This window comes from Castor canadensis, chromosome 16 (assembly GCF_047511655.1).
Source record: "Castor canadensis chromosome 16, mCasCan1.hap1v2, whole genome shotgun sequence".
Taxonomy (NCBI): Eukaryota; Metazoa; Chordata; class Mammalia; order Rodentia; family Castoridae; genus Castor; species Castor canadensis.
The window spans coordinates 23,639,113-23,660,819 of record NC_133401.1 but is presented as its reverse complement, the minus strand read 5'-3'; the positions used below and the strand labels follow the sequence as shown (position 1 = coordinate 23,660,819).

The following is a 21,707-nucleotide window of genomic DNA, read 5'->3' as shown; positions in this document are numbered from 1 at the left end:
CAGGGCCCATAAGAGTCTGAGGCCACAAACCAAACTCTTCTGTAATTAGACAAGTGAAAAGGTGAGCATATGCAAGGCCTTTGTACAACAATGTTCACAATTTCATTTGTAACAGCAAAAACCTAGAGACAACCCTAAAGTCCTTCAGCGGAAGAATAGATGAGCAACTGTGATATATCCATATCGCATATTTTTATTCACCAATTCAGAATAAAACAATACTGATACACACAACAACTTCAATGGATAGTAGGCTAATTTGCTTTCAGTCAAATAGCCAAGTTAGGGCTGAGGAAAGGGGCAACTACAAAGCAGCATTTAAGTTTGTGTTGATGCAATCATGACTGCTATAGTGGTTACATGAGCCTATATATATGACAAATGTTTCTATAGCATACGTTAAAGGTAATCAGGGCATGTTAAAACTGGTGAGAGCCAAATAAATTCTGTATTTAACAGTATTGTAGTCATTTTACTTTCCTGTATTTGATCATGAACTGTGGTTATATTAAGTGTCACCTTTGGGAGAGGCTGGGTTAAGGGCATTCAAGTAGTCTAGACTATTTTGATTAAGCAATGTGAATCAAAATTCATTTCAAGGGCTGGTAGAGTGGCTCAAGTTGTAGAGTCCTGCCTAGCAAGCCTGAGGCTCTGAGTTCAAACCCCAATACTAAAAAAAAAAATTCATTTCAAAATAAAAACATAGTAAAACACTGCATTTTTACTAATTGCACAAACCACTTGATGCTACTTATAACTTTTGTTAAAGACATCTGAATATGTTCTTATAAATCATTCTTTTGGAACTATTTCAATTATTCTGAAAACACTTAAACTTAGACTCACAGAAATGCAAGAGTTAATCATCTCATGAAATGAGACAGGCACAAAAAGACAGGTGTGATGTGTATTTTAAAATGTAATCCATGATGGGAAGACCAGTAATAGCTTAAAAATTTGTAAAATCAATGACAAGGCAACTAGAAATGGCTCAAGGTACCCTGTCCCCAAATGCACATCAGGTGTACTATCTCTTAAGGACATTATTTGAGGGCTTCTTTCCTTCATTAACTTCTGTGATATTTTGCTAAAGGTCCTCCACATTGACCATGTCCATAAATGTTATTTGCTTGAGCGCCTGTCAAATGATAAGACAATATATTACAGAAAATCATGTCCCAGAAAAGTATTTCTCTACTGCAAATGCTCTCAATATTACTGAGGTCTTGATTTCTGGGTCAACGTTTTCCCATAATTATAACTCTATCAACTGGCCATTGATGATCATTTATAATAAGGTGCAAAGGCTTTCCCAGTCTGTCACATTGATGGATTTTTTCCCGGTATATACTTTTTAGACATACAATATCTGGAAATATTTTCACCAACGCTATTATCAGTTGTTTCATACATGCTTTTTTTTGAAATGTCATACAAAGTAACTGATCTCTAAATACACCACCATATACTCTGCACTCATTAAGATATTCTTCAAATGCTATCTCTAGCAATAAAGGAAATGCAAATTAAAACCACACTAAGATTCCACCTCACACCTGTTAGAATAGCCATCATTAGCAACACCACCAACAACAGGTGTTGGCAAGGATGCGGGGGAAAAAGGAACCCTCATACACTGCTGGTGGGAATGTAAACTAGTACAACCACTCTGGAAAAAAAATTGGAGGCTACTTAAAAAGCTAAACATTGATCTACCATTTGATCCAGCAATACCACTCTTGGGGATATACTCAAAAGAATGTGACACAGGTTACTCCAGAGGCACCTGCACACCCATGTTTATTGCGGCACTATTCACAATAGCCAAGCTATGGAAACAGCCAAGATGCCCCACTACTGACGAATGGATTAAGAAAATGTGGTATTTATACACAATGGAATTTTACGCAGCCATGAAGAAGAACGAAATGTTGTCATTCACAGGTAAATGGATGGAATGAGAGAACATCATTCCAAGTGAGGTTAGCCTGTCCCAAAAGACCAAAAATCGTATGTTCTTCCTCAAATGCGGACATTAGATCAAGGGCAAACACAACAAGGGGATTGGACTTTGATCACATGATAAAGTGAGAGCTCACAAGGGAGGTATGAGGATAGGTAAGACATCTAAAAAACTAGATAGCATTTGTTGCCCTCAACGCAGAGAAACTAAAACAGATACTTTAAAGCAACTGAGGCCAAGAGGAGAAGGGAACCAGGAACTAGAGAAAAGGTTAGTTCAAGAAGAATTAACTTAGAAGGTAATACCCATGCACAGAAAATCAATGCGAGTCAAATCCCTGTATAGCTATCCTTATCTCAACTAGCAAAAACCCTTGGTCCTTCCTTTTATTACTTATACTCTCTTTTCAACAAAATTAGAGATAAGGACAAAATAGTTTCTGCCAGGTAGCGAGGGGTAAGGAGGGGTAAGGGAGGGAGAAAGAAGGGAGAAATGACCCAAACATTGTATGCACCTAAGAATAAAATAAAAGTTAAAAAAAAAGGGCAAAATAGTTTCTGCTGGGTAGCAAGGGGTAAGGGGGGGTAAGGGAGGGAGCGGGGGGAAGGGGGGAGAAATGACCCAAACATTGTATGCACATATGAATAAAATGAAAATTAAAAAAAAGATATTCTTCATAAATACTATAATATCTGAAGGGCCAAAATTAGCAAGAGGCTTTCCCAAAATGACTACCTGTGAATGCTCTTGTGTTTAACAAGGATTGACAAATGGGCAAAAGTTTTCCCGTAATTGTTACACCCATAAGGCCTGTCTCCTGTGTGTTTTCTTTGATGGACACTGAGCCCTGATTTTGTAGTAAAGGCTTTCCCACATTCATTGCATTCATATGGTTTCTTTCCTGTGTGAGTTCTCTGATGGGTGATGAGATCATTTTTGCATAAACAGAATATTCCACATTAAGTATATGCAAAGGAAGTCTTTCCTGAGTGAAATCTCTGATGTTGTATGAGGCATGAAGGATTTTCCAGTCACTGCATTTGTGTGGCTTCTCTCCAGTATGAGTTTGCTCATGAGTCCCTAGAGTAATCTTCATGGTGAAGCCCTTCCCACACTCACTGCATACACACAGTTTCTCACCAGTGTGAATTCGCTGATGTGCAGTGAGCGTGCTTTTCCCAGTTAAACCTTTGCCACATTCACTGCAAATATAGGGTTTCTCTCCTGTGTGAGTGCAACGATGTATGCTGACATGACTCTTCTCCGTGAAGCTCTTTCCACATTCACTGCATTTATAAGGTTTCTCTCCCATGTGACTTTGTTTATGTCCTATCAGCTGCATCTTTGCTGGAAAGCCTTTTCCACATTCGTGGAACTCTGAGTTTGCTGATGCATGATGAGATCACTCTTCATGGTGAAGTCTTTTTGACACTCAGTGCATACGTGAAGTTTCTCTCCTGTATGTGTCTGCTGATGTCTGATGAGGGGGCTTTTCAAACCAGAGCCTCTTCCACACTTGTTGCATATATATGGTTTTTCTCCAGTGTGAGTTCGCTGATGTACAAAGAGACAGTGCTTCATGGAAAAGGCTTTTCCATATTCACTACATGTATACAACTTCTCTTCTGTGTGGGTTTGCTGGTGTGTTATAAGACTGTTCTTCAGTGTGAAGCCTTTCCCACAGTTATTGCGTACAAAGGGCTTCTCACCAGTATGAGTTCGATGATGTGTGATAAGACGCCTCTTCTCAATAAAGCCTTTTCCACATTTGCTATATATATATAGGGTTCTCTCCAGTATGAGTTTTCTAATGTGTAGTGAGACTGAACTTTGTAGGGAGGGTTTTCCCACATACACTACATCCATGGGGTTTTTCCTCCTGTATGGCTTCACTGGTGATACATGAGTTAACAATTTTTGATGAAGGTTTTCCCACATTCAGTACATGTATACAGCTTCTCTCCCATATGAGTTTTCTGATGCATATTACGTTATGATTTCTTGAGGAAGGATGTGTCACATTTGGTGCATTCATATTGTTTCAACCTTGTGTGACTTCTCTGATGTTCCACTAGCATGAACTTTCTGGAGAAGGCTTTCCCACACATACTGCATCTATGAGGGTTTTCTCCCATATGGACTCTCTGATGATCAGTGAACTGAGACATCTGGATGAAGGTCTTCCCACATTCACTGCATAAATGGGCTTTCTCTGTGCTGTGAGTTCTTTGTTGATTATTGACCTGGGACTTATGGATGGTGGGTTTTGCACTTACAGGGAATTTAATTTCATTATAAAATTGTTCTTGGTTAGCATGGACCAAGGATTTCACATCTCCTCTAAACTCAGCAGAGTTCTTTAAGTAACAGCTTCTATTCTGGTTTTCAAAATGTATGTTTGATTTTAAAGGCTTTTCACAGAAGTAGAACACATGATAACTTTTGCTTTAATGGAAAATCATCTTTGTTCTGATTACCAATTTTTCCAAACGCTTTATGTTCCTGGCATTGTTCCACACTCTTTGGAGTTGTATGATTTTCCAAATGATGATGCAGAGGATCATCAGCTCCTCTGATTTCTAGGAAAGAAGACAACAATGAATAATTTCATCATCTTGCTTCAGAATAAAATTACTTTAAAAATGCCTTTGTGAAGTGGCTCTTTTGATAACACTGTAGTAATGTAAAATAATGGGTTTTTTTGTGTGTGTGGGACTGGGGCTTGAACTCAGTGCTTCTTGCTTGAAAAGCAGGTCTCTACCACTTGAGGTGTAACTCCATGTATACATATCCCTTATTTTACCCTCACTGGCAACACAGTCATATAAACACACTAAAGGGAAAAAGCATAAGTGTACAAACAAAGGTAGATAATTCATGCTAGGCACCAGTGGCTCACACTTGTAATCCCAGCTATTCAGGAGGAAGCGATCAGGAGAATCTAGGTTCAAAGCCAGCCTGGGCAAATAGTTCAAAAGACCCTATCTCAAAAATACCCAACACAACAAAGGGCTGCTGGAGTGGCTCATGTGGTAGAGTGCCTGTCTAGCAAGTGTAAGGGCCTGAGTTCAAACTCCATAACCACCAAAAAAGAAAAAAAAAGGTAGATAATTCATAATTTATACTATTTTGTCTGCTTTGTAAATAGGTCTTAAAAATAAATACACAGTTAAATAAAAAAAGTACTTTTAGCCGTAAACACCAGAATTTGGCAGGACACCAGACCACAGGACTACATTCATTTTTTCTATAAATATTTGTTGAATATCAGCTATAGATGAGTAACTTTGTAGTTTTGTTTGTTTTGAGAAGTTTTTTCATTGTACTGGAGACAGACCCAGAGCCTTGCACATACTAGGCAAGCACTCCACTGAGCTATATCCCCAACCTTGTGTTCATGATTGCCATACAAAAACATATTCCTAAATTGGGCACTGGTGGCTCATGCCTGTATTCCTAGCTACTTAAGAGGCAGAGATCAGGAGGATCATAATTTGAAGCCAGCCTGGGCAAACAGTTTGAGAGACCCTATCTCAAAAAAACCCTTCACATACACACACAAAAAGTGATTCAAGGTGTAGTCCCTGAGTTCAAACCTGAGTACCACAAAAGACAAACAAACAAAAAAAACCCATATTCCTTATTTTCATATAGGTTAGTTCTTGGAACTAAAGGAAATAGGAATTATGGAAAAAAGAATTAGCAAGGGAGCAAAGAAGTAACAAATGTAACTGCAATTTGTTAAATGTGGTTAATAGGGCAATAGATATATAGGAGGTGGAGGAAATCAGGATCTAGCTAAAGAAAGCCAAAGTTCACTAATGGACTCAATAGGACAAACATGAAGAGGGTAAATGAAAGTAAAGATACAAAGATGATGCCAAATTACATGGCTTCAGCCACCAGGTGGGGAGAAAAGCCTCAAATCAAATAAGAACTATTATTGCAATCTGGAAAGAAGGAAAAATCTGGCATTTATTATAAAACACAAAGTTTCAGATGACTACTGCATATACTAGAACAAACATGAAGAAAATGGTTGAGTATATAAATACTTAAAAAGACATCTGGAAATAGCAATGTGGATGTCATCAGCATATACAAATTATTCAAAGAAAAAGTACTGCATGGGCTACACATTGTGGTGCCTATCTGTAATCTTAGCCTCAGGAGGCAGAGGCAGCAGAATCATGAATTCAAGGCCAACCTGAGGTACATAACGAGGCCATGTCTCAAAAATAAAAAACATAATTAAAAAAGCAAAAAAACCAAAAACACAGGCTGAGAATGTGGTTCAGTGCTTTCCTAGCATGCCCAAGGCCCTGGTTTCAATTCCCAGCACTGGGGAAAAAAAAAATTGTATTTGCAAACTTGTAGGAAAAAAAAAAGGTACAAATGCATGGCATAGGATTTAATCACTCTAATATTGTGAGTTTTAGAATTTAAGCTCACCAAAATGAACTACAGTGATCAGGTATATACCTGAACAAGTGTCTCAGCGTGATGAATAAGAATATGACAGCCAAAAGAAAAAAGAAAAAAAAAGAATGTGAGAGGCCCAAAACGTAAATCTTAATTGTTCTCAACACAAATAAACAAATAAATAAGTAAATAAATAAAAATAGGCATGAATCTCAACTTTGTCTTTCTTGTAGTGCTGGGGATAGAACCCAGGGTCTTGCACATATCACTGAGTCATGTGTACCAATCTCAGATTTAGTTGAAGGATCTATAGTCAAGACTCAAATTAAAAGCCTAGCTGGTTCATACTCTCCTACATTCTTACACAAAGAGGGTGCAATGATGTGCCATAAAGTGTTAACTCAGCAGAATTGGGTTATTCCATCCCTGCACATTCTAAAGAAAGACCTGGCCTTCAGTGGTTCCCATAAGATAACCTCTGAGTCCCTGGAATATATGTCTGATAAAAGTCCTTTCATGGCTGAGGTCTTTGGCTATACCAGATAGTTTATGCTAGCAATATGATTTATGATGAACTCCTGTTAGTGAGGCTTTCCATCCCACTGTGTCACTTTGACACTGGGGGACTAGAGACACCAGGTTTGGTGAGCTTCTTGAATTGGCAACACTTCAAATGTGTTGTCAAAGACTTGCTGGAAAAGTTCAGCATTGTGTCACTGTTTACTTCACTAACAGAAGACAAGTGAAAGCTTACACCTAGTTTCTCCTGGATACTTCCTTACACACTTTTCATTTGAGGATTTCAATTTGCATTTATCTATCTATCTATCTACCTATCTATCTATTACACTGGGTTTGAACTCAAGCCATTGTACATGCTAGTTCCAGTCCTTTTGCTCTGATTATTTTAGACACAGCGTCTCTCTTTTTGCCTAGGCCAGCCTGGACTATGATCCAGTTTATAGCTCAAGCTATCACTGAGATGACAGGTGCCACTACCACATGCAGCTTGCTTCTTTTCCCCAGTACCACGGGTTGAACCTAGGCAGGGCCTCACACATGCTAGGCAAGTGCTCTACCAGTGAGGTACACCCCTGGCCTGGTGATCTTAATTTATATTGTTTCACTGTCACAAAATGTATTCAGAATGTTTAAAATGATTAAAATGGCAATATTCCTCAAATTGGTATACAGACGCAATACAATCCTTATCAAAATTCTAGTAGGCTTTTATGTAGATCACTCATAGACTGATTCTAAAGCAAAAACTGAAATTTAAAGAACTCAGAATAGGCAAAACAATCTTGAAAGAGAAGAACAAGCTGGAGGACTCACAGGTCCCAATTTAAAATCATATTACAAAGCTATACCAATCAAGACTGTTTGACAGTATGCCAAAATTGATTGTGTTCAATGAGGTAAAGGTTATACAACTAGGTGACTACACTAAGAAAACCTCTGGATGGTACACTTAAATGGATGAATCCTTGGAGGGACATAATTACGCAAAAGAACAAAAGCAATCGTATATAAAATAAAAAGGATGCGTGCGATTCCAGAAGAAAAGAAGGGCATATTTCTTCCACATTCCTACAAGGAAACAGAGCTCTTACATGGGCAGGGAGGGATGTGGAAAGGTTGGCTCTATGTCCTCAGACCCTCTCACTGCTTTGTCTCTGGCTCTGAGTGAGAAGTACATCACTTTGGTGGCTGCCCACTTTGCTGGCTTCTAACTCACCTGAACAGGTTGGCCATGGCTCCTCCCCTCGTTCCAACTTGGAGAGAGCATCTGGTTTGCTGCCTGGATACCCTGTTCATGGTAAATGTAGAAGATTTAGACAGGTGGAACTAGGCTGGGGTAAGTTAAGAGAAGGGAATACATTTTATAGACAAAAGTTTCACATCTATAACTCCTGGCTTTTCTCTCAAGATAGGATGTGGGGCAAAAAAAGGACTTGAGAGTACTAGAGGTGCTCTAAGGAGACAAGCAGCTGAGTTAGGAAAGGCTACAAATGTGCACCTGCTGAGTGACACATGGCCGTATCCTCGCCCACTGACACCAGGCTACTACAGATCTCCAGCATCATGTCCTGGTACAGGTCTTTCTGCATTGGACTCAGCAGCTGCCACTCCTCCCAGGTGAACATCACAACCACATCCTCCAGGGTCAGTAAGTCCTGTAACAACAGGATTGCACTGATTTTTAAAGGCCTCTACAAATTCATGCAGGGAATAAAGGAAAGAGTATGTCAAGCCAAAAGTAACCCGAGCTTGCATCCTGTTCTTCCGAACTTGGGAGATGGCCATTGACCTAGCCTAGCAAAAAAAGAAAATGATAATGAGTATTCTTTTAATTTTTTTGGAGGCACTGGGATTTGAACTCAGGGCTTCATACTTGCTAGGCAGGTGCTCTACCACTTGAGCCACTCTGCCAGCCCTTTTCAGTGTTGGGTATTGTGAACTATTTTGCCAGGGTTGGCTTCAAACCATGATCCTCCTGATCTCTGCCTCCTGAGTAGGTAGGATTATAGACATGAGCCACCAACGCCTGGCACTAATGAGTATTCTTAAAACAAGCAGAAAAGAAATCTCAAGCATACACAAAGTGCAAGCAGTGAAGAGGAAGTAAGGTTATATCTAAAGAATTACCAAATGGAAAAATAATAATGGTAATATCTCAAGAGGTTTTAATACAAGGCCAAGAGCAGTGGCTCAGGCTGTAACCCCAGCTACTCAGGAGGCAGAGATTGGGAAAAATCACTGTCCAAAGCCAGCTCAGGCAAAAAGTTCACAAGACCCTTTCTCAACAAATGAGCCTGAAAGTGCTGGCACTTGACTATGATAGCAGTTATGGAGAGGCACGGATAGGAAAATCACAGCCCAACGCTGACCCAGGCAAAAACATAGGACCTTATCCAAAAAATAGCTACAAGCCTGGAGACATGGTTCAAGTGATAGAGCATCTGCCTGGCAACCTCAAAGCACTGAATTCAAACCCCAGAACTGCCCCTACCCCCTAAAGAAAGTTTTAATATACAAAGAGTTAAAATATACCATAAAAGCGTATAAATTAGAAGGATGGTAAATAAGAAGGTATATCTGCTTAGTGATAGAAGAGCATAAAAGTGCTAATTACTATAACAGTTACAAAGTTTGTATGTTATTTGTAGTTTCTGCCTTATGCAACAAAATTAATAAGTTTTAAATATATATATAATTTATATGTTAAGAGATTAACAGTTTCTGTGGCAACTACTCACCTCTACTATTATAGCTCAAAAACCGCCATATACCAAAAATATAAACTAATGGGTATGGATGTGTTCCAATAAAACATAATTAATAAAAACAGGAACTAGGCAGGATTTAGTGCATGGGCTCTAGTTGTCCAAATCAGCACAGAAAAGTCATATGTCCGACTAAAGCAAGGGTCAGTAGCAAAGTATCCTAGGGCTTGGACCATCCGCTTTGTAAATAAAATGATGTGGGAACTGCCAGATCTAGTCATTGAAATATTATCTTGGGCTGTTTTCATAGTACAATGGCAAAGTTGAGACACTGAGTCTAGAAACAATGCCTCATGCAATGTAATTTGAAAAAATAATCAAAGATGACTTATGAACATAAGAAGGAGAAAATTATTAGTATTTGCCTAATATGTAGCTGTGCCTCTTTAGACAGGCGACTTTTACAAAATTTCAATAGGAAAATCCTACATTGGGCCAGGTGTGGTGGCACATGCCTCAATCCCAGCACTAAAGAGGCTGAGGCAGAAGGATAGAAGGTTTGAGGTCAGTCTGGTCTACATAGCAAGACCCTGTCTCAAGGGAAAAAAAAATCCTATACCACCCTAGAACCTACACAGGTCAAGAGTCAAATTAAAGAGGAAGACATGCCTGGAGAATAATTTAACTTTCTATGGAACACTAACAACAAAAGTATCCCTGGAAACTCAAAATTCCATTTCTAGGATTTCTGAAAAGGAAGTATTGACAAAATTGTGATATCTGAAGGATAATTTTTACTTTCTTCACTGTATTTTTCTTAAGTACACGTTTTTAAGTGAGAAAAATATTGGCATCCTACATTAAAAACAAAATTGCTGTTGGTAAGTTGTTAATGTAAGTTCATAGCTTTAAATGTTTATTGAAAAGAGAGAAACAAGGAGGAAAGGAGAGAGAAAATGAGTTACAGACAAAAATTTTAGAAAAGAAAAAACCCAGCTGGGGATTTAGCTTACTGGTAGAGCACTTGCTAGCATGCATAATGTCCTCGGTTGGATTCCAAGTACTGAAAGAAGAAAAATAAAGACAAAACCACAAATAACCTTGGAAGGCTAGCCAAAGGAAGAGATTTTAATTTCCTTTTTTGCTAATGAGGAACAGAAAATCTCACCATGAGCAACAGGCAGAAACAGGGTTGAAAAACCAGGTTCATTTTATTTCAAAGGCCAATTTTATACCATCTTATATCTACCAAACTTTTGTAAACAAAACAATGAAAAGGTTATTAGTAGAACTCTACTTAATTACATGATTGCAGAATTACATGGAGGAATAGTACCAATATCTGTTACTTTGAAATGTACTAAAATCAATAACCAAAAAGGCCTGGTCCATGAGCAGAGAGATGGACAGATGCTCAGATAACTGGTAGAGCTAGTCTAGCACAATGCTGATGGTAAAATCTAGGAGGGAGGCATTTGAGTGACAACTAAACTTCTTTCAATAATTTTATAGGTTTGAAAAATTTTCATAAGTACATATTAAGCAGAAAAAATATTACAATATTCAAAGTTTAAGGGCTGAGGAGTTGGGGGGGTACAGTTCAGTAGTGCAACATTTGTCTAGCATATAGGAGGCTCTGGGCTCAACCCCAGTACCACCAAAGCAAAAAGATTATATTTAAAAAGTTATTATGATATATATATATATATATATATATATATATATATACACACACACACACATACATATACATATAAATACATATAAATACCTAAATTAATTGCTCTTTTATTATGGAAAGATATGAGGAAACAGGAATCTACAATAAAAGTAGGTAGTCTAGACTGGAAATGAAAGGTAGGAAAACAAACTCTATAACCCATCTATATAATCATAAAATGTCCCAAAAAGTGATACCTAAATATCTTTAAACATTTCATTTGTATCCAAATGTATGCATACACTTAATTCTCATTAAGTTCACTCATACTACCACTGGTTCAAACATTAAAAATAATTTTCAATGCTTATTTTATGAAATAAAGCAAAAAAGAAAACTAGTACTATTTATGCAATTTATATGAATTATGAATATCAAGCACATAATATCTATGTCTAAAATTGAAATTTGACAAGGTTCATCTTTGAGTAACAGAACTCACCATGATTGAGATCCTATTATTTAATCTGTGTCAGAAAGAACCAAAAAAGAAACATCAACAGAAAATGCTGTAAATGTGGACAAAGTGTAAAAGCCACATCTGAAATATAACAAATACTACTTTTAAATACCTTGGATCACTGATCTCACCAAAACCTTTCATTTCAGAGGGTTCAAGAGAAAGTGGTGAGTGCTGGAGGCATGGCTCAAGTGGTAGAGTGTGTGTTGAATAACTGCAGGGCCCATAGTTCAAGCCCTAGCACCACTAGGAAGAGAGAAGAAGGGAGGTGAGAGGAAGGGAAGAGGAAGAAAAAGGGAAGGGGATGGAAAGGGAGGGAAAAGGAGGGGGAGAGAAGGAAAGAGAAATGGGAGGGAAGAGAAGAGGAAGGGAAGGGAAGGGGAATGGGAAAGGAAGGGGAGGGACGGGGGGGGGAGGTGAGATAGGGGTGAGGGGAGAGAAGGAGAAAGAGGAAGAAGGGAAGGAAAGGGGGGGGAGGAGGGAAGAAGAGGAGAGAGAAGAGGTGCCAAAGGAGATTTAAAAAGAAACCAAGTCAGGAGTGTCAGGTACCTAAGTCTGTTCCAACAGACAAGGTCTGAGCTCAACCCACCATCAGCCACGGTACCCAGGCCTCCAAAGGTGCAGCGCAGGGCTGATGGAGTGGCTCAAGTGGTAAGAGCACCTATCTAGCAAGTGTAAGTCCCTGAGTGCAAAGCCCAGTACCGCCAAAAAGAAAGAAAGAAAGAAAGAAAGAAAACGACAAAAGTTGCAGCCCATGCGCACATCTGTTACCACAGACACTTTACCACCTCCACCGGGGTAGACTCCAAAACCTAGACCTTCTAGAAACCCCTATACGTTCAGCCTCAAACAAAACCCAAACCACCTATTGCACCTGCTGACAAACACACCCTCCAGCTCACAATCTCTGAGCTAAGAGGTCAAAACCTGTAGCCTCGGCACTCAGCCTCCTTAAATCACAGACCACGTTCGCACCCTAAGGCTATGCCAAAGGTAGCCCATTACGGTCTCCTTCGGGCTCCGAGGAAATGAACATCACCCCAGACATCCTAGGATGGAATTTCACTTCCTTCCTCAAAGGCCGACGCAGCGCTCCTCACCCCTGTCCACCAACAGAACCCACTGACCCGATTCCCTCCAGAAAGCACATCGACCAGCAGGTGGCTGAAGTTACTTGCCTGAACTTCCTGTGCTTCCGGGCCCCGACGTCCTGCCTCACCGCAGTACCTGGGCTAAGAGGCGGGTCGGAAGCGCAAGGACTGCTGGGTTTCCGGCGTTTCCTCAGAGGAAGATGGCCGCGCCCTGATGCTCTGGCCCTCAAGGGGGCGGCCATCTTTGAGCGTTTAACGTACGGAAAGTAAGTAGCTGTTTTTGAGCTAGTGACCATGGATGACTAGGATGATGAAATCTCACTAAAACTATTTGTTGGCACCCAACCCATTTTAAAAATGAGTTGATGTCTGTAGACTCGAGTTTGCCCCAGACAAAAATAGCATGAGGATAGTCCCTGTCAAGGAGGCGAGTAGGCAATTAAGATGACTGCGACACCATCCTCTTTGGAAAAGGTATGGTGGACGGCACCATCTTACAAGAAGTTGAAGTATGGGTGCAACAGCACAGACTCACAGTTGGGAAAGGGAAAGATGAACCTACCATGAAGAATCTTGATTGCGTTTTTAGTGACTTAAACATTTGAACACAGAGCAGGGTTTGGAGAGGTTCTGAAGGTACAGGAATGGTGCCCCAAGACTAGGAAATGGAAACAGAAGGCGCCAAAGTTAGGTTTGGGTGAAGGGCAGTAGGAACAGGCCAGAAAAGTTCAGCGCCCAAAGCCAAGGTGAAAACCTTTGATGGAGGCTTTTCCTTTGGGTTAGATGGAACTCAGACTAAGGGCCAGAAATTAGGGTAGCAAGACAACATCAGGGAGTAAAACAACAAAAATTGGTTAATTGTATTACATGTATCAACTGCGAATAGAACTTACAAGTCATAAATGTGGATCCAACCAAACTTCTCCTATAACTGTATTGGAAGAGTGAAAGAAAACTAAATGCCTCTGTGAATGTGTGTGATACAGATGCAGAATGTCCAACCTAAATTGTTTTTTAATCAGTAACCACAAGAAATAAACAAGTCTTTTAAAAAGTCTCAAATGCTAGTCAGGCACCAGTGGCTCACACCTTAATCCCAGCAATTTTGGAGGCTGAGATTGGGAGGATCCCAGCTGGAGACCAGCCTGGGCAAATAGTTCCCAAGACCTCATCTCCAAAATAACCAGAACAAAAATGGACTAGAGATGTGGCTCAAGTGGTAGAGTGCCTGCCCTTAGTTTAAATCCCAGTCCTCCCCACTCCCCCACAAAAAAAAACCCCTCAAATGGTCCATTTTAAAAAATACCAGTCTTACTGACATTCAAATAAATGTAAAGTAAAAGTGAAACAAAAATATTTTAACAGTTAAGATTCATAATGATAGCCAGACACTGGTGGCTCATGGCTGTGTCACACACCTGTAATCCTAACTCAGGAGGCATGGATCAGGAGGATTGCAATTCAGAGCCAGTCTGGGCAAATAGTTTGTAACACCCTATTGCAAAAAAACCTATCACAAAAAAGGGCTGGTGGAGTGGCTCAAGGTGTAGGCCCTGAATTCAAGCCCCAGTACCACACACACACACAAAAATTCATAATGATAAATAATATTCAGATGATGAGGCCATGGAATAAAGATACTCTAGTGTTGCTATGCCTCTCTAAAGCTTTTCTCATCTGCATAGTGGAAATATGTAATTTTCCCACTGTACATACACTGTAATGATATTATGCTTTGGAGTTTGAATTTCTTAAGTGTTGCAACTGAGTGTTTTTAGGAGGTAGGAATGAGTGTAGAGTAAATAGATTTGCATAAGTTAGTTTATAATGTTTGGGGAAGGCATTCTGGTATTACCCAATTTAAACTTTTCATTCTTTTGAGCTAACAATTTTAAGAAGTAATTTCAGTAGAAATTATATTTATGAGAATAAGTATGTGCAAGGATATTTATAACAGCAGTTTGGATAAGGAATTAATCTTTTTAATTGTATATATTTATTCTTGCAACTTTTAATAATATCCTCCCCAAATGACTTTGACCAAGGTGTCCAATGGAACCATAGAAAGCGTAACACAAACAGGAGAGAAGTAGGTTTGCTCATTGAGACTTGGAGATTTCTCTCTTGGAGTTCTTCTAATACACTGTGATAGAACCCAGGTTTGCTTTGTAGGATGAAAGACTATGTGAATAATGGCTCCATCCCAGTGGAAGCTCAAATATATGAAAAAAACAAAAAACAAAAAAACCCAACAAGCTATATCATGTAGCACCAGTCAAAATCCGGCCTTCAACTCACACAACTCAAAGAATCAATTAAATGTCTATTGAATTTAGATGTCAAGTTTTAGGAAGGTTTGTAATGCAGTTTAAGGTAACAGATACCAGTATGAATGAACATTAGTAGGCAATTTAATAAATAAATTACTGGATGCTTCCTCATAACAGTATACAGACTTAAAAAAAGAAGAATTTCCAGACAGATAAGAAAAAGTAAGGGCTATATTGTTGAACTAAAAAATCAGAAGCCAGGGATGGAGCATAGTTGATGAGAGTGCTTGCCTAATAAGCAAGAGGTCGAGTTCAAAACCCCAGCTCTGCCAAAAAAAAAAAAAAAAAAAAAAAGCAGAAACCTTTATTTTAAAAGCCATTGGTACTGGACTTCTTTGTGTCCATGGTGGTCCCTGTCTCAGCGTGACTGAGGGGACATTTACACCTCTACCACCAGGGGTAGTTAACCTCTGATAAAATTCAGGGGTCAGCTTGCAAGGTAAAAGTCCTCAAAATTATCTAGGTAGATTCACACCTTCACCAGTTAATGAAGTGATGTCTACTTATCCTATATCCACCAAGTAAGAGGCCCGGCGTCTTACTGAACCCTTTGGGTATTGGCGAGTATGTGCTTCAGCCAGCATTTTACTTGACCCCTTACTGATAGAACCACAAATAGAGTAGGCCCTCTTATTTTAGTGGGTCCCACATTTACAGGCACACTGCAAGCCATCAAGAGGACTGTAGCATTCTGCCTCAAAGTCTCACATCCCTTATGGCTTGAAGCTTCAAGTTTCTGTGGCTTGTCATTTTTAATGACTAGAGTACATGGCAAAGGAAATGGTCAGTCTTTATTTTTGTGGTTCTGGTGTTTGAACTCAGGGCCTATACCTCGAGCCACTCCACTAACCCTTTTCTTGTGAAGGGTTTCTTTCGAGATAGGGTCTCAGGAGCTATTTCCCCAGGCTGCCTGTGACCCACAATCGTCCTGATCTCTGCCTCCTGCGTAGCAAGAATTATAGGCATGCACCGCTGGGGCCCAGCGATGGTCTATCTTCTGTTCGGAGTTTGTATTCATTATCTCACTGACACACTAGACAGATACATCACTTTAAAAAAAACTGCTATTAAAATATTATTAGGTTTGGTTGAAACTCAATGCCATATTTGAGAAGGCCTGTTACTTACTCTTCAACTTGACATCTCCATTTTAGGAAAGATCAAGTCAGAGACCACAACTAACAAGGTGGACAAGCTCTACATCACTGTCACAAAGAAATGCATCCTTCAGTTCTTCGTGAGGAAATGGCAGTTATATCAGTGAAACACATTCTATCTGTGTGCCACATGAAGGCAAGCCAATTGCTCATTGAAGACAGTATTTTAATAAGCTTCCCTAAAATAGCTAAGCATGGTTTACTATGGCTTAGAAATTTTGAAACCTGCCAGGTACTGGTGGCTCCAACATGACTCTTATTTGGAGATAAAGACTTTTAGTGATAAAGTTAAAATTGGACCATCAGGCAGCTGTCAATCCAATCTGACTTGTGTCTTTGTAAGAGAAAATTTGGAGAGAAACCACTAGGAACATTCCGAGGAAATACCATGGGAGGATACAGCAAGGAGGCAGCATCTGCAAGCAAGAGGCCTCAGAAGAAACCACATCTGCTGGCACATGCACCTTCTACGTCTGGCCTCCAGAACTGGGAGAAAATGAAGTTCTATTGTTTCAATCACTCAGTCTAGTATTCTGTTATGGCAGCACTAGCAAACTAGCACACATGCTGTATTTCTACTGACTCTGTCAGAAATCACTTATGTGTTCAGTTTGCCACACATATCTTTTTTTTTCAGGTACTGGGGTTTGAACTCAGGGCCTACACCTTGAGCCACTCCAGCAGTAGAAAAAAAAAAATCACTCTCTTTTGTGATTTTATTTTTTTGAGATAGGGTCTTGCAAACTATTTTCCTGGGCTGGTTTAGAACTGCAATCCTCATGATCTCTCCCTCCTGAGCAGCTAGAATTATAGGCATGAACCAGTGGTGCCCAGCGCCACACACCTTATTTTGTAAAATTCCTTTATGTCAACCACAGCAGTGTTGGTAATAAAAAACCACACAATTTAGGAAGATTGAATGCACCTCAAAATAAGAATAGTTGAGTATGTTACAGAACATCCGTTTGAAGAGTAGCCATGAAAATGTTCAGTTGAAGGCTGGTGGAATGGCTCAAGTGGTAAAGCGCCTGCTTAGCAAGTGTGAGGCTAAGTTCAAACCCCAGTACTGCCCCCAAAAAAGTCAGTTGAGATTTTAAAAAAAGATAACAGCTTTAATTCATAAGCTAAAAAATTCACCCATTTACACCATACACCTCAGTTGTTGTTAGTATAGAGTTGTGGAACCACAATCACAATTTTTAGACCATTTCCATCACCTCCCAAAGAAATCCTATACCCATTTCCTCCAGGTTACCTCTCCTCTGGTTGTAGGCTACCATTAATCTACTTTCTCCATATATTTGCTCATTCTCAACACATCATATTAATGCACTCAAACTAGTATGTGGTCTTTGGTTTTCACTTGACAGTGTTTTCAAGATTCATTTATGCTACATGTCATTGGTTCATAACTCCTTTTTTATTACCAAGTAATGCTGGATTACATAAATATACCATATTGACCCATCAGTTGATGAACACAAATGCTGTTTCCATTTTTTTGTTTGGCTATTATGAAATAATACCATTCCAAGCATTCTTGGACAAGTTTTTGTGTAGACATATGTCCACATTTCTGCAGTGGAATTCTGGGTCATGTGGTAATTCTATGTTTGATCTTGGAGAAACTGCCAGATTATTTTCCAAGTTGCCACAACACTTTATACACCCACTAGTGGTTTGCAAAGGTCCCAATGTCTCAAAAACTTCAGTGTCTCACACCAACTGAGTGTTCTGTCATTCAATTCTGACACTACCTAGAGTCAGTGCAGATTCCATAAACTAAAGGGCTCAGTACCACAATCTTGACCACAATGTTCACTTCATTTCTGGTGATTGTCACAAGTCTCAGGCCACCTGGACTTCTAACCAAGTGCTTATAAATTGAGTTCCCGTGACCCTTTACTCACATTCAACAATTTGGTAGAATGACTCACAGAACTCAAAAAAGCAGGTTACTTAGATTTACTGGTTTATTATAAAGGACACAAATGAATAGCCAAAAAGGTACATAGGGCAAAGTATGGAAGAGTCCAGAGCTCAGAAGCCTATCTCCATGGAGCTGGGGTGCTTGATTCTGAGACATCATTTTCACAAATTGGAAGCTATGTGAATTTCACCACTCAGTTAAAGTCTCCCCTCCAGGATTCCACCCTATAATAATTTGATCCTTTATTACCTTATTAGCATAAACTTGGTGTGATTAAATGGACCTCATTATGAATAAGCTATTCCTATCACTTATGAAATTTCAGGGGTTTTAGCTTTGTGCCAAGAACTAGGTACAAAGACCAAATGTATTTATCATACCTTAATTGTACATAACAATTAAAATTAATGTGGACTGCTGTCCACATCAGACAAAATCAGGACTGAGGGTATAGGTCAGTGGTAGAGCAATTTCCTAGCATGCTTGAAGGCCCTGGGTTTTATTCCCAGCATCACAAGTAACAATAAATAAAAAATAAATTATGGAATCATTGGCAAAGCAAGTAGACATGAGCTTCAAAGTAGTCTGAAAATGCATGCGAAGTGTATTACGGTATGCATAATGAGGTTAAACTTTTGCACTTGAACATTCATCGTTTCCATTCATTCATGAGCTCTGACATTTTGCTAAAGGTGCTCCACATTTAGCATGTCCAGAAAAATTTTATTTTCTATTTGATTTCCTGACAAATGATGAGGTGGAATGTACCACCAAAATCCTGCCATATATACAGCCATCTTAAAGTTATTCTCCAGTGTAAACTCTGACACTCATTGAGGTCTTATTGCTGAGTAAAGGTTTTGCCACAGTCATATTTATGTCAACAATGAACTCACAAGAAACCCATGATGAATCCTGAAAACAAAATCACTATCTTTCCACAGAAGGCTTTCTTATTCTTCACATTCACAGAATTTTCTCATTATACAATTTTCAGATTTGAGCTAGAAATGTTTCCACAAGATATATCCACATTGAATGTATGAGAGGTGAACCAACATGTTTTCAGTGACAGAAAATGCGAGGTAAAGGATCACCAAAGGCACTACCAAAATTACTGAAACTAGGTTCATCTCCTGGGCAAATTCTTTATTCTCCTGAGGGCACACAGATGACAGTACCATAATCACATTCCAATCTGTTAGGATCCCACTGAGGTTTAGTGAAATCTGAGTTGCCACAGAGACACTTCCAGTCTGCAGGAATAGGGTTTTTTTTTCCCCCAAGAGTTCATTTCTGAGTAGTAAGTGGTGAGTCTGTACTAAAGGAATTTTCAACTTGATTGAGTCTATCCATTTCTCTTGTGTGCATCTTCTTATGTTTAACAAGGTTTGACAAGTGAGAGAAAGCTCGTTCACAATGACTGCAGCTGTATGGTCTCTCTCCTGTGTGAGTTCTTTGATGTACATTGAGCACAGACTTTGTGGTGAACGCTTTTCTGCATTCGTTGCACTCATAAGGCTTCTCTCCCGTGTGAATTCTCTGGTGGGTAATGAGGCCATATTTGTGTGAATAGGATTTTCCACACTCAGTACATACAAAGGGAGTCTTTCCTGTATGACATCTCTCATGTTGTACTAGGCATATCTTCTGGCTGAAGGCTTTACCACATTCATTGCATTCATAGGGCTTTTCTCCTGTATGAGTTCGCTGATGTATAACGAGAGTACGCTTTGTAGTAAAGGCTTTTCCACATTCATTGCATATGTACGATTTCTCTCCTGTATGAGTTCGCTGATGTATAATGAGCGTGCGCTTCACAGTGAAGCCTTTTCCACATTCACTGCATATATAGGATTTCTCCCCTGTATGAGATCTCTGATGTACAATCAGATTGCTCTTCACAGTGAAGCCTTTTCCACATTCATTACAGAGATAGGGTTTCTCTCCAGTATGAGTCCGCTGATGTACAACAAGATAGCGCTTCATGGTAAAGCCTTTCCCACATTCACTGCATACATAGGGTTTCTCCCCAGTATGAGTCCGCTGATGTACAATCAGATTGCTCTTCACAGTGAAGCCTTTCCCGCATTCACTGCATACGTAAGGTTTCTCCCCACTGTGAGTTCGATGATGAGCAATTAGATAGCGCTTCATTGTAAAGCCCTTGCCGCACTCACTGCATATATAGGATTTCTCTCCCATGTGGGTTTGCTGATTTACATCAAGACTGCTTTTCACGGTACTGCCTTTTCTATATTCACTGAGTATAGAGGGTTTGTCTTTTGTATGAGTTGTCTGACACTTAGGGGACATGACACTTCTGAATGATTTCTCACAGTCATCACTTCCCGGTTTCTCTCCTGTGTGAATGCTCTCATGGTAAAAGAATTTAGACTCTCTGATGAAGGTTTTCTCACCTTCATTGCATGAATGGGGTTTCTCAGTTTTGTGGGTCTCCTGATGACTGAACTCTTGGAATTTAGTATCTGTACATTTTTTACTTTCACAGAGTTTAACTTCAGTAGATATATGTTCATCTTTACCACATAGGAGGGTTTTCTCACCTCCATTTAATTCAACAGGGATATTTATTTCATGTTCTCTCTTTTGGTTGACAAAACTTAATTCTGATTTCAAAGTTTTTCTATATAAGTCAAACATACGATTTTGCATTAGAAGACCATGTGATGTGCTCAGATGAACATTGTTTCGAAGTGCATTTTGTTCACTGCACTGATGCATGCTCTTCAGAAATCTTTGGTTTTTACAGTACTCTTGCAGATCACTGTCAACTTCCCTGATTCCTATGAAAGGGGAGAAAAGAATTCTTCATGAGAGTGGCATGGAATAAAAAAAAAGCTTTGAAAATGATTATTGTCAACTGAATGATTCCAGTAAGAAGAAAATAAGATGGAAGATGAGCCAGACACAGATGGCTCATACCTGTAATCCCAGCTACTTGGGATGCAGAGATCAGGAAGATCTTGGTTTGAAGCCAGCTCCAGGCAAATAGTTGAAGAGACCCTATTTCAAAAATACCCAACACAAAAAAGGGCTGGCGAGTGGCTCAAGTGGTAGAGCACCTGCCTAGCAAGCATGAAGCCCTGAGTGTTCAAACACCAGTACCACAAAAAAAAAAAAAAAAAAAATGTAAGATGAAGATGAAACAAAGGACTAGATGCAAGAAAAGAGGAATATATTTAAAGATGAACACTTAAAGAAAAAAAAATTCTCATAGGGAGAGATGAATATGTAGGGTAGAAGAGCTGGTTAGATATCTGCGGATGCTTCATAGCAGTGACACTTTCCTTTAATAACTAGACTCTAACTTCTATAGCCACTCTCCTTGCTGGTTCTGTTATGGTTTGTGTACCCCCAAAAGCACAAGTCAGAAACTGAATCTC

General features: G+C 39.4%; 1 protein-coding gene and 1 pseudogene across 1 annotated transcript in view; both read right to left on the bottom strand.

Moving 5' to 3' along the window:
- Window positions 1–1,783: 1,783 nt before the first annotated feature.
- On the bottom strand, window positions 1,784–12,960 carry LOC109699356 (uncharacterized; annotated as a pseudogene).
- A 5,360-nt stretch (window positions 12,961–18,320) lies between these two features.
- Window positions 18,321–21,707, bottom strand: part of LOC109699364 (uncharacterized) — a 58,565-nt gene continuing 55,178 nt past the window's right edge. Inside the window, 2 exon segments of the mRNA XM_074058137.1 lie at window positions 18,321–19,628; window positions 19,630–20,514. Of these exon segments, the coding sequence (XP_073914238.1) occupies window positions 19,305–19,628; window positions 19,630–20,514 (1,209 nt within the window). The 3' untranslated portion in view covers window positions 18,321–19,304.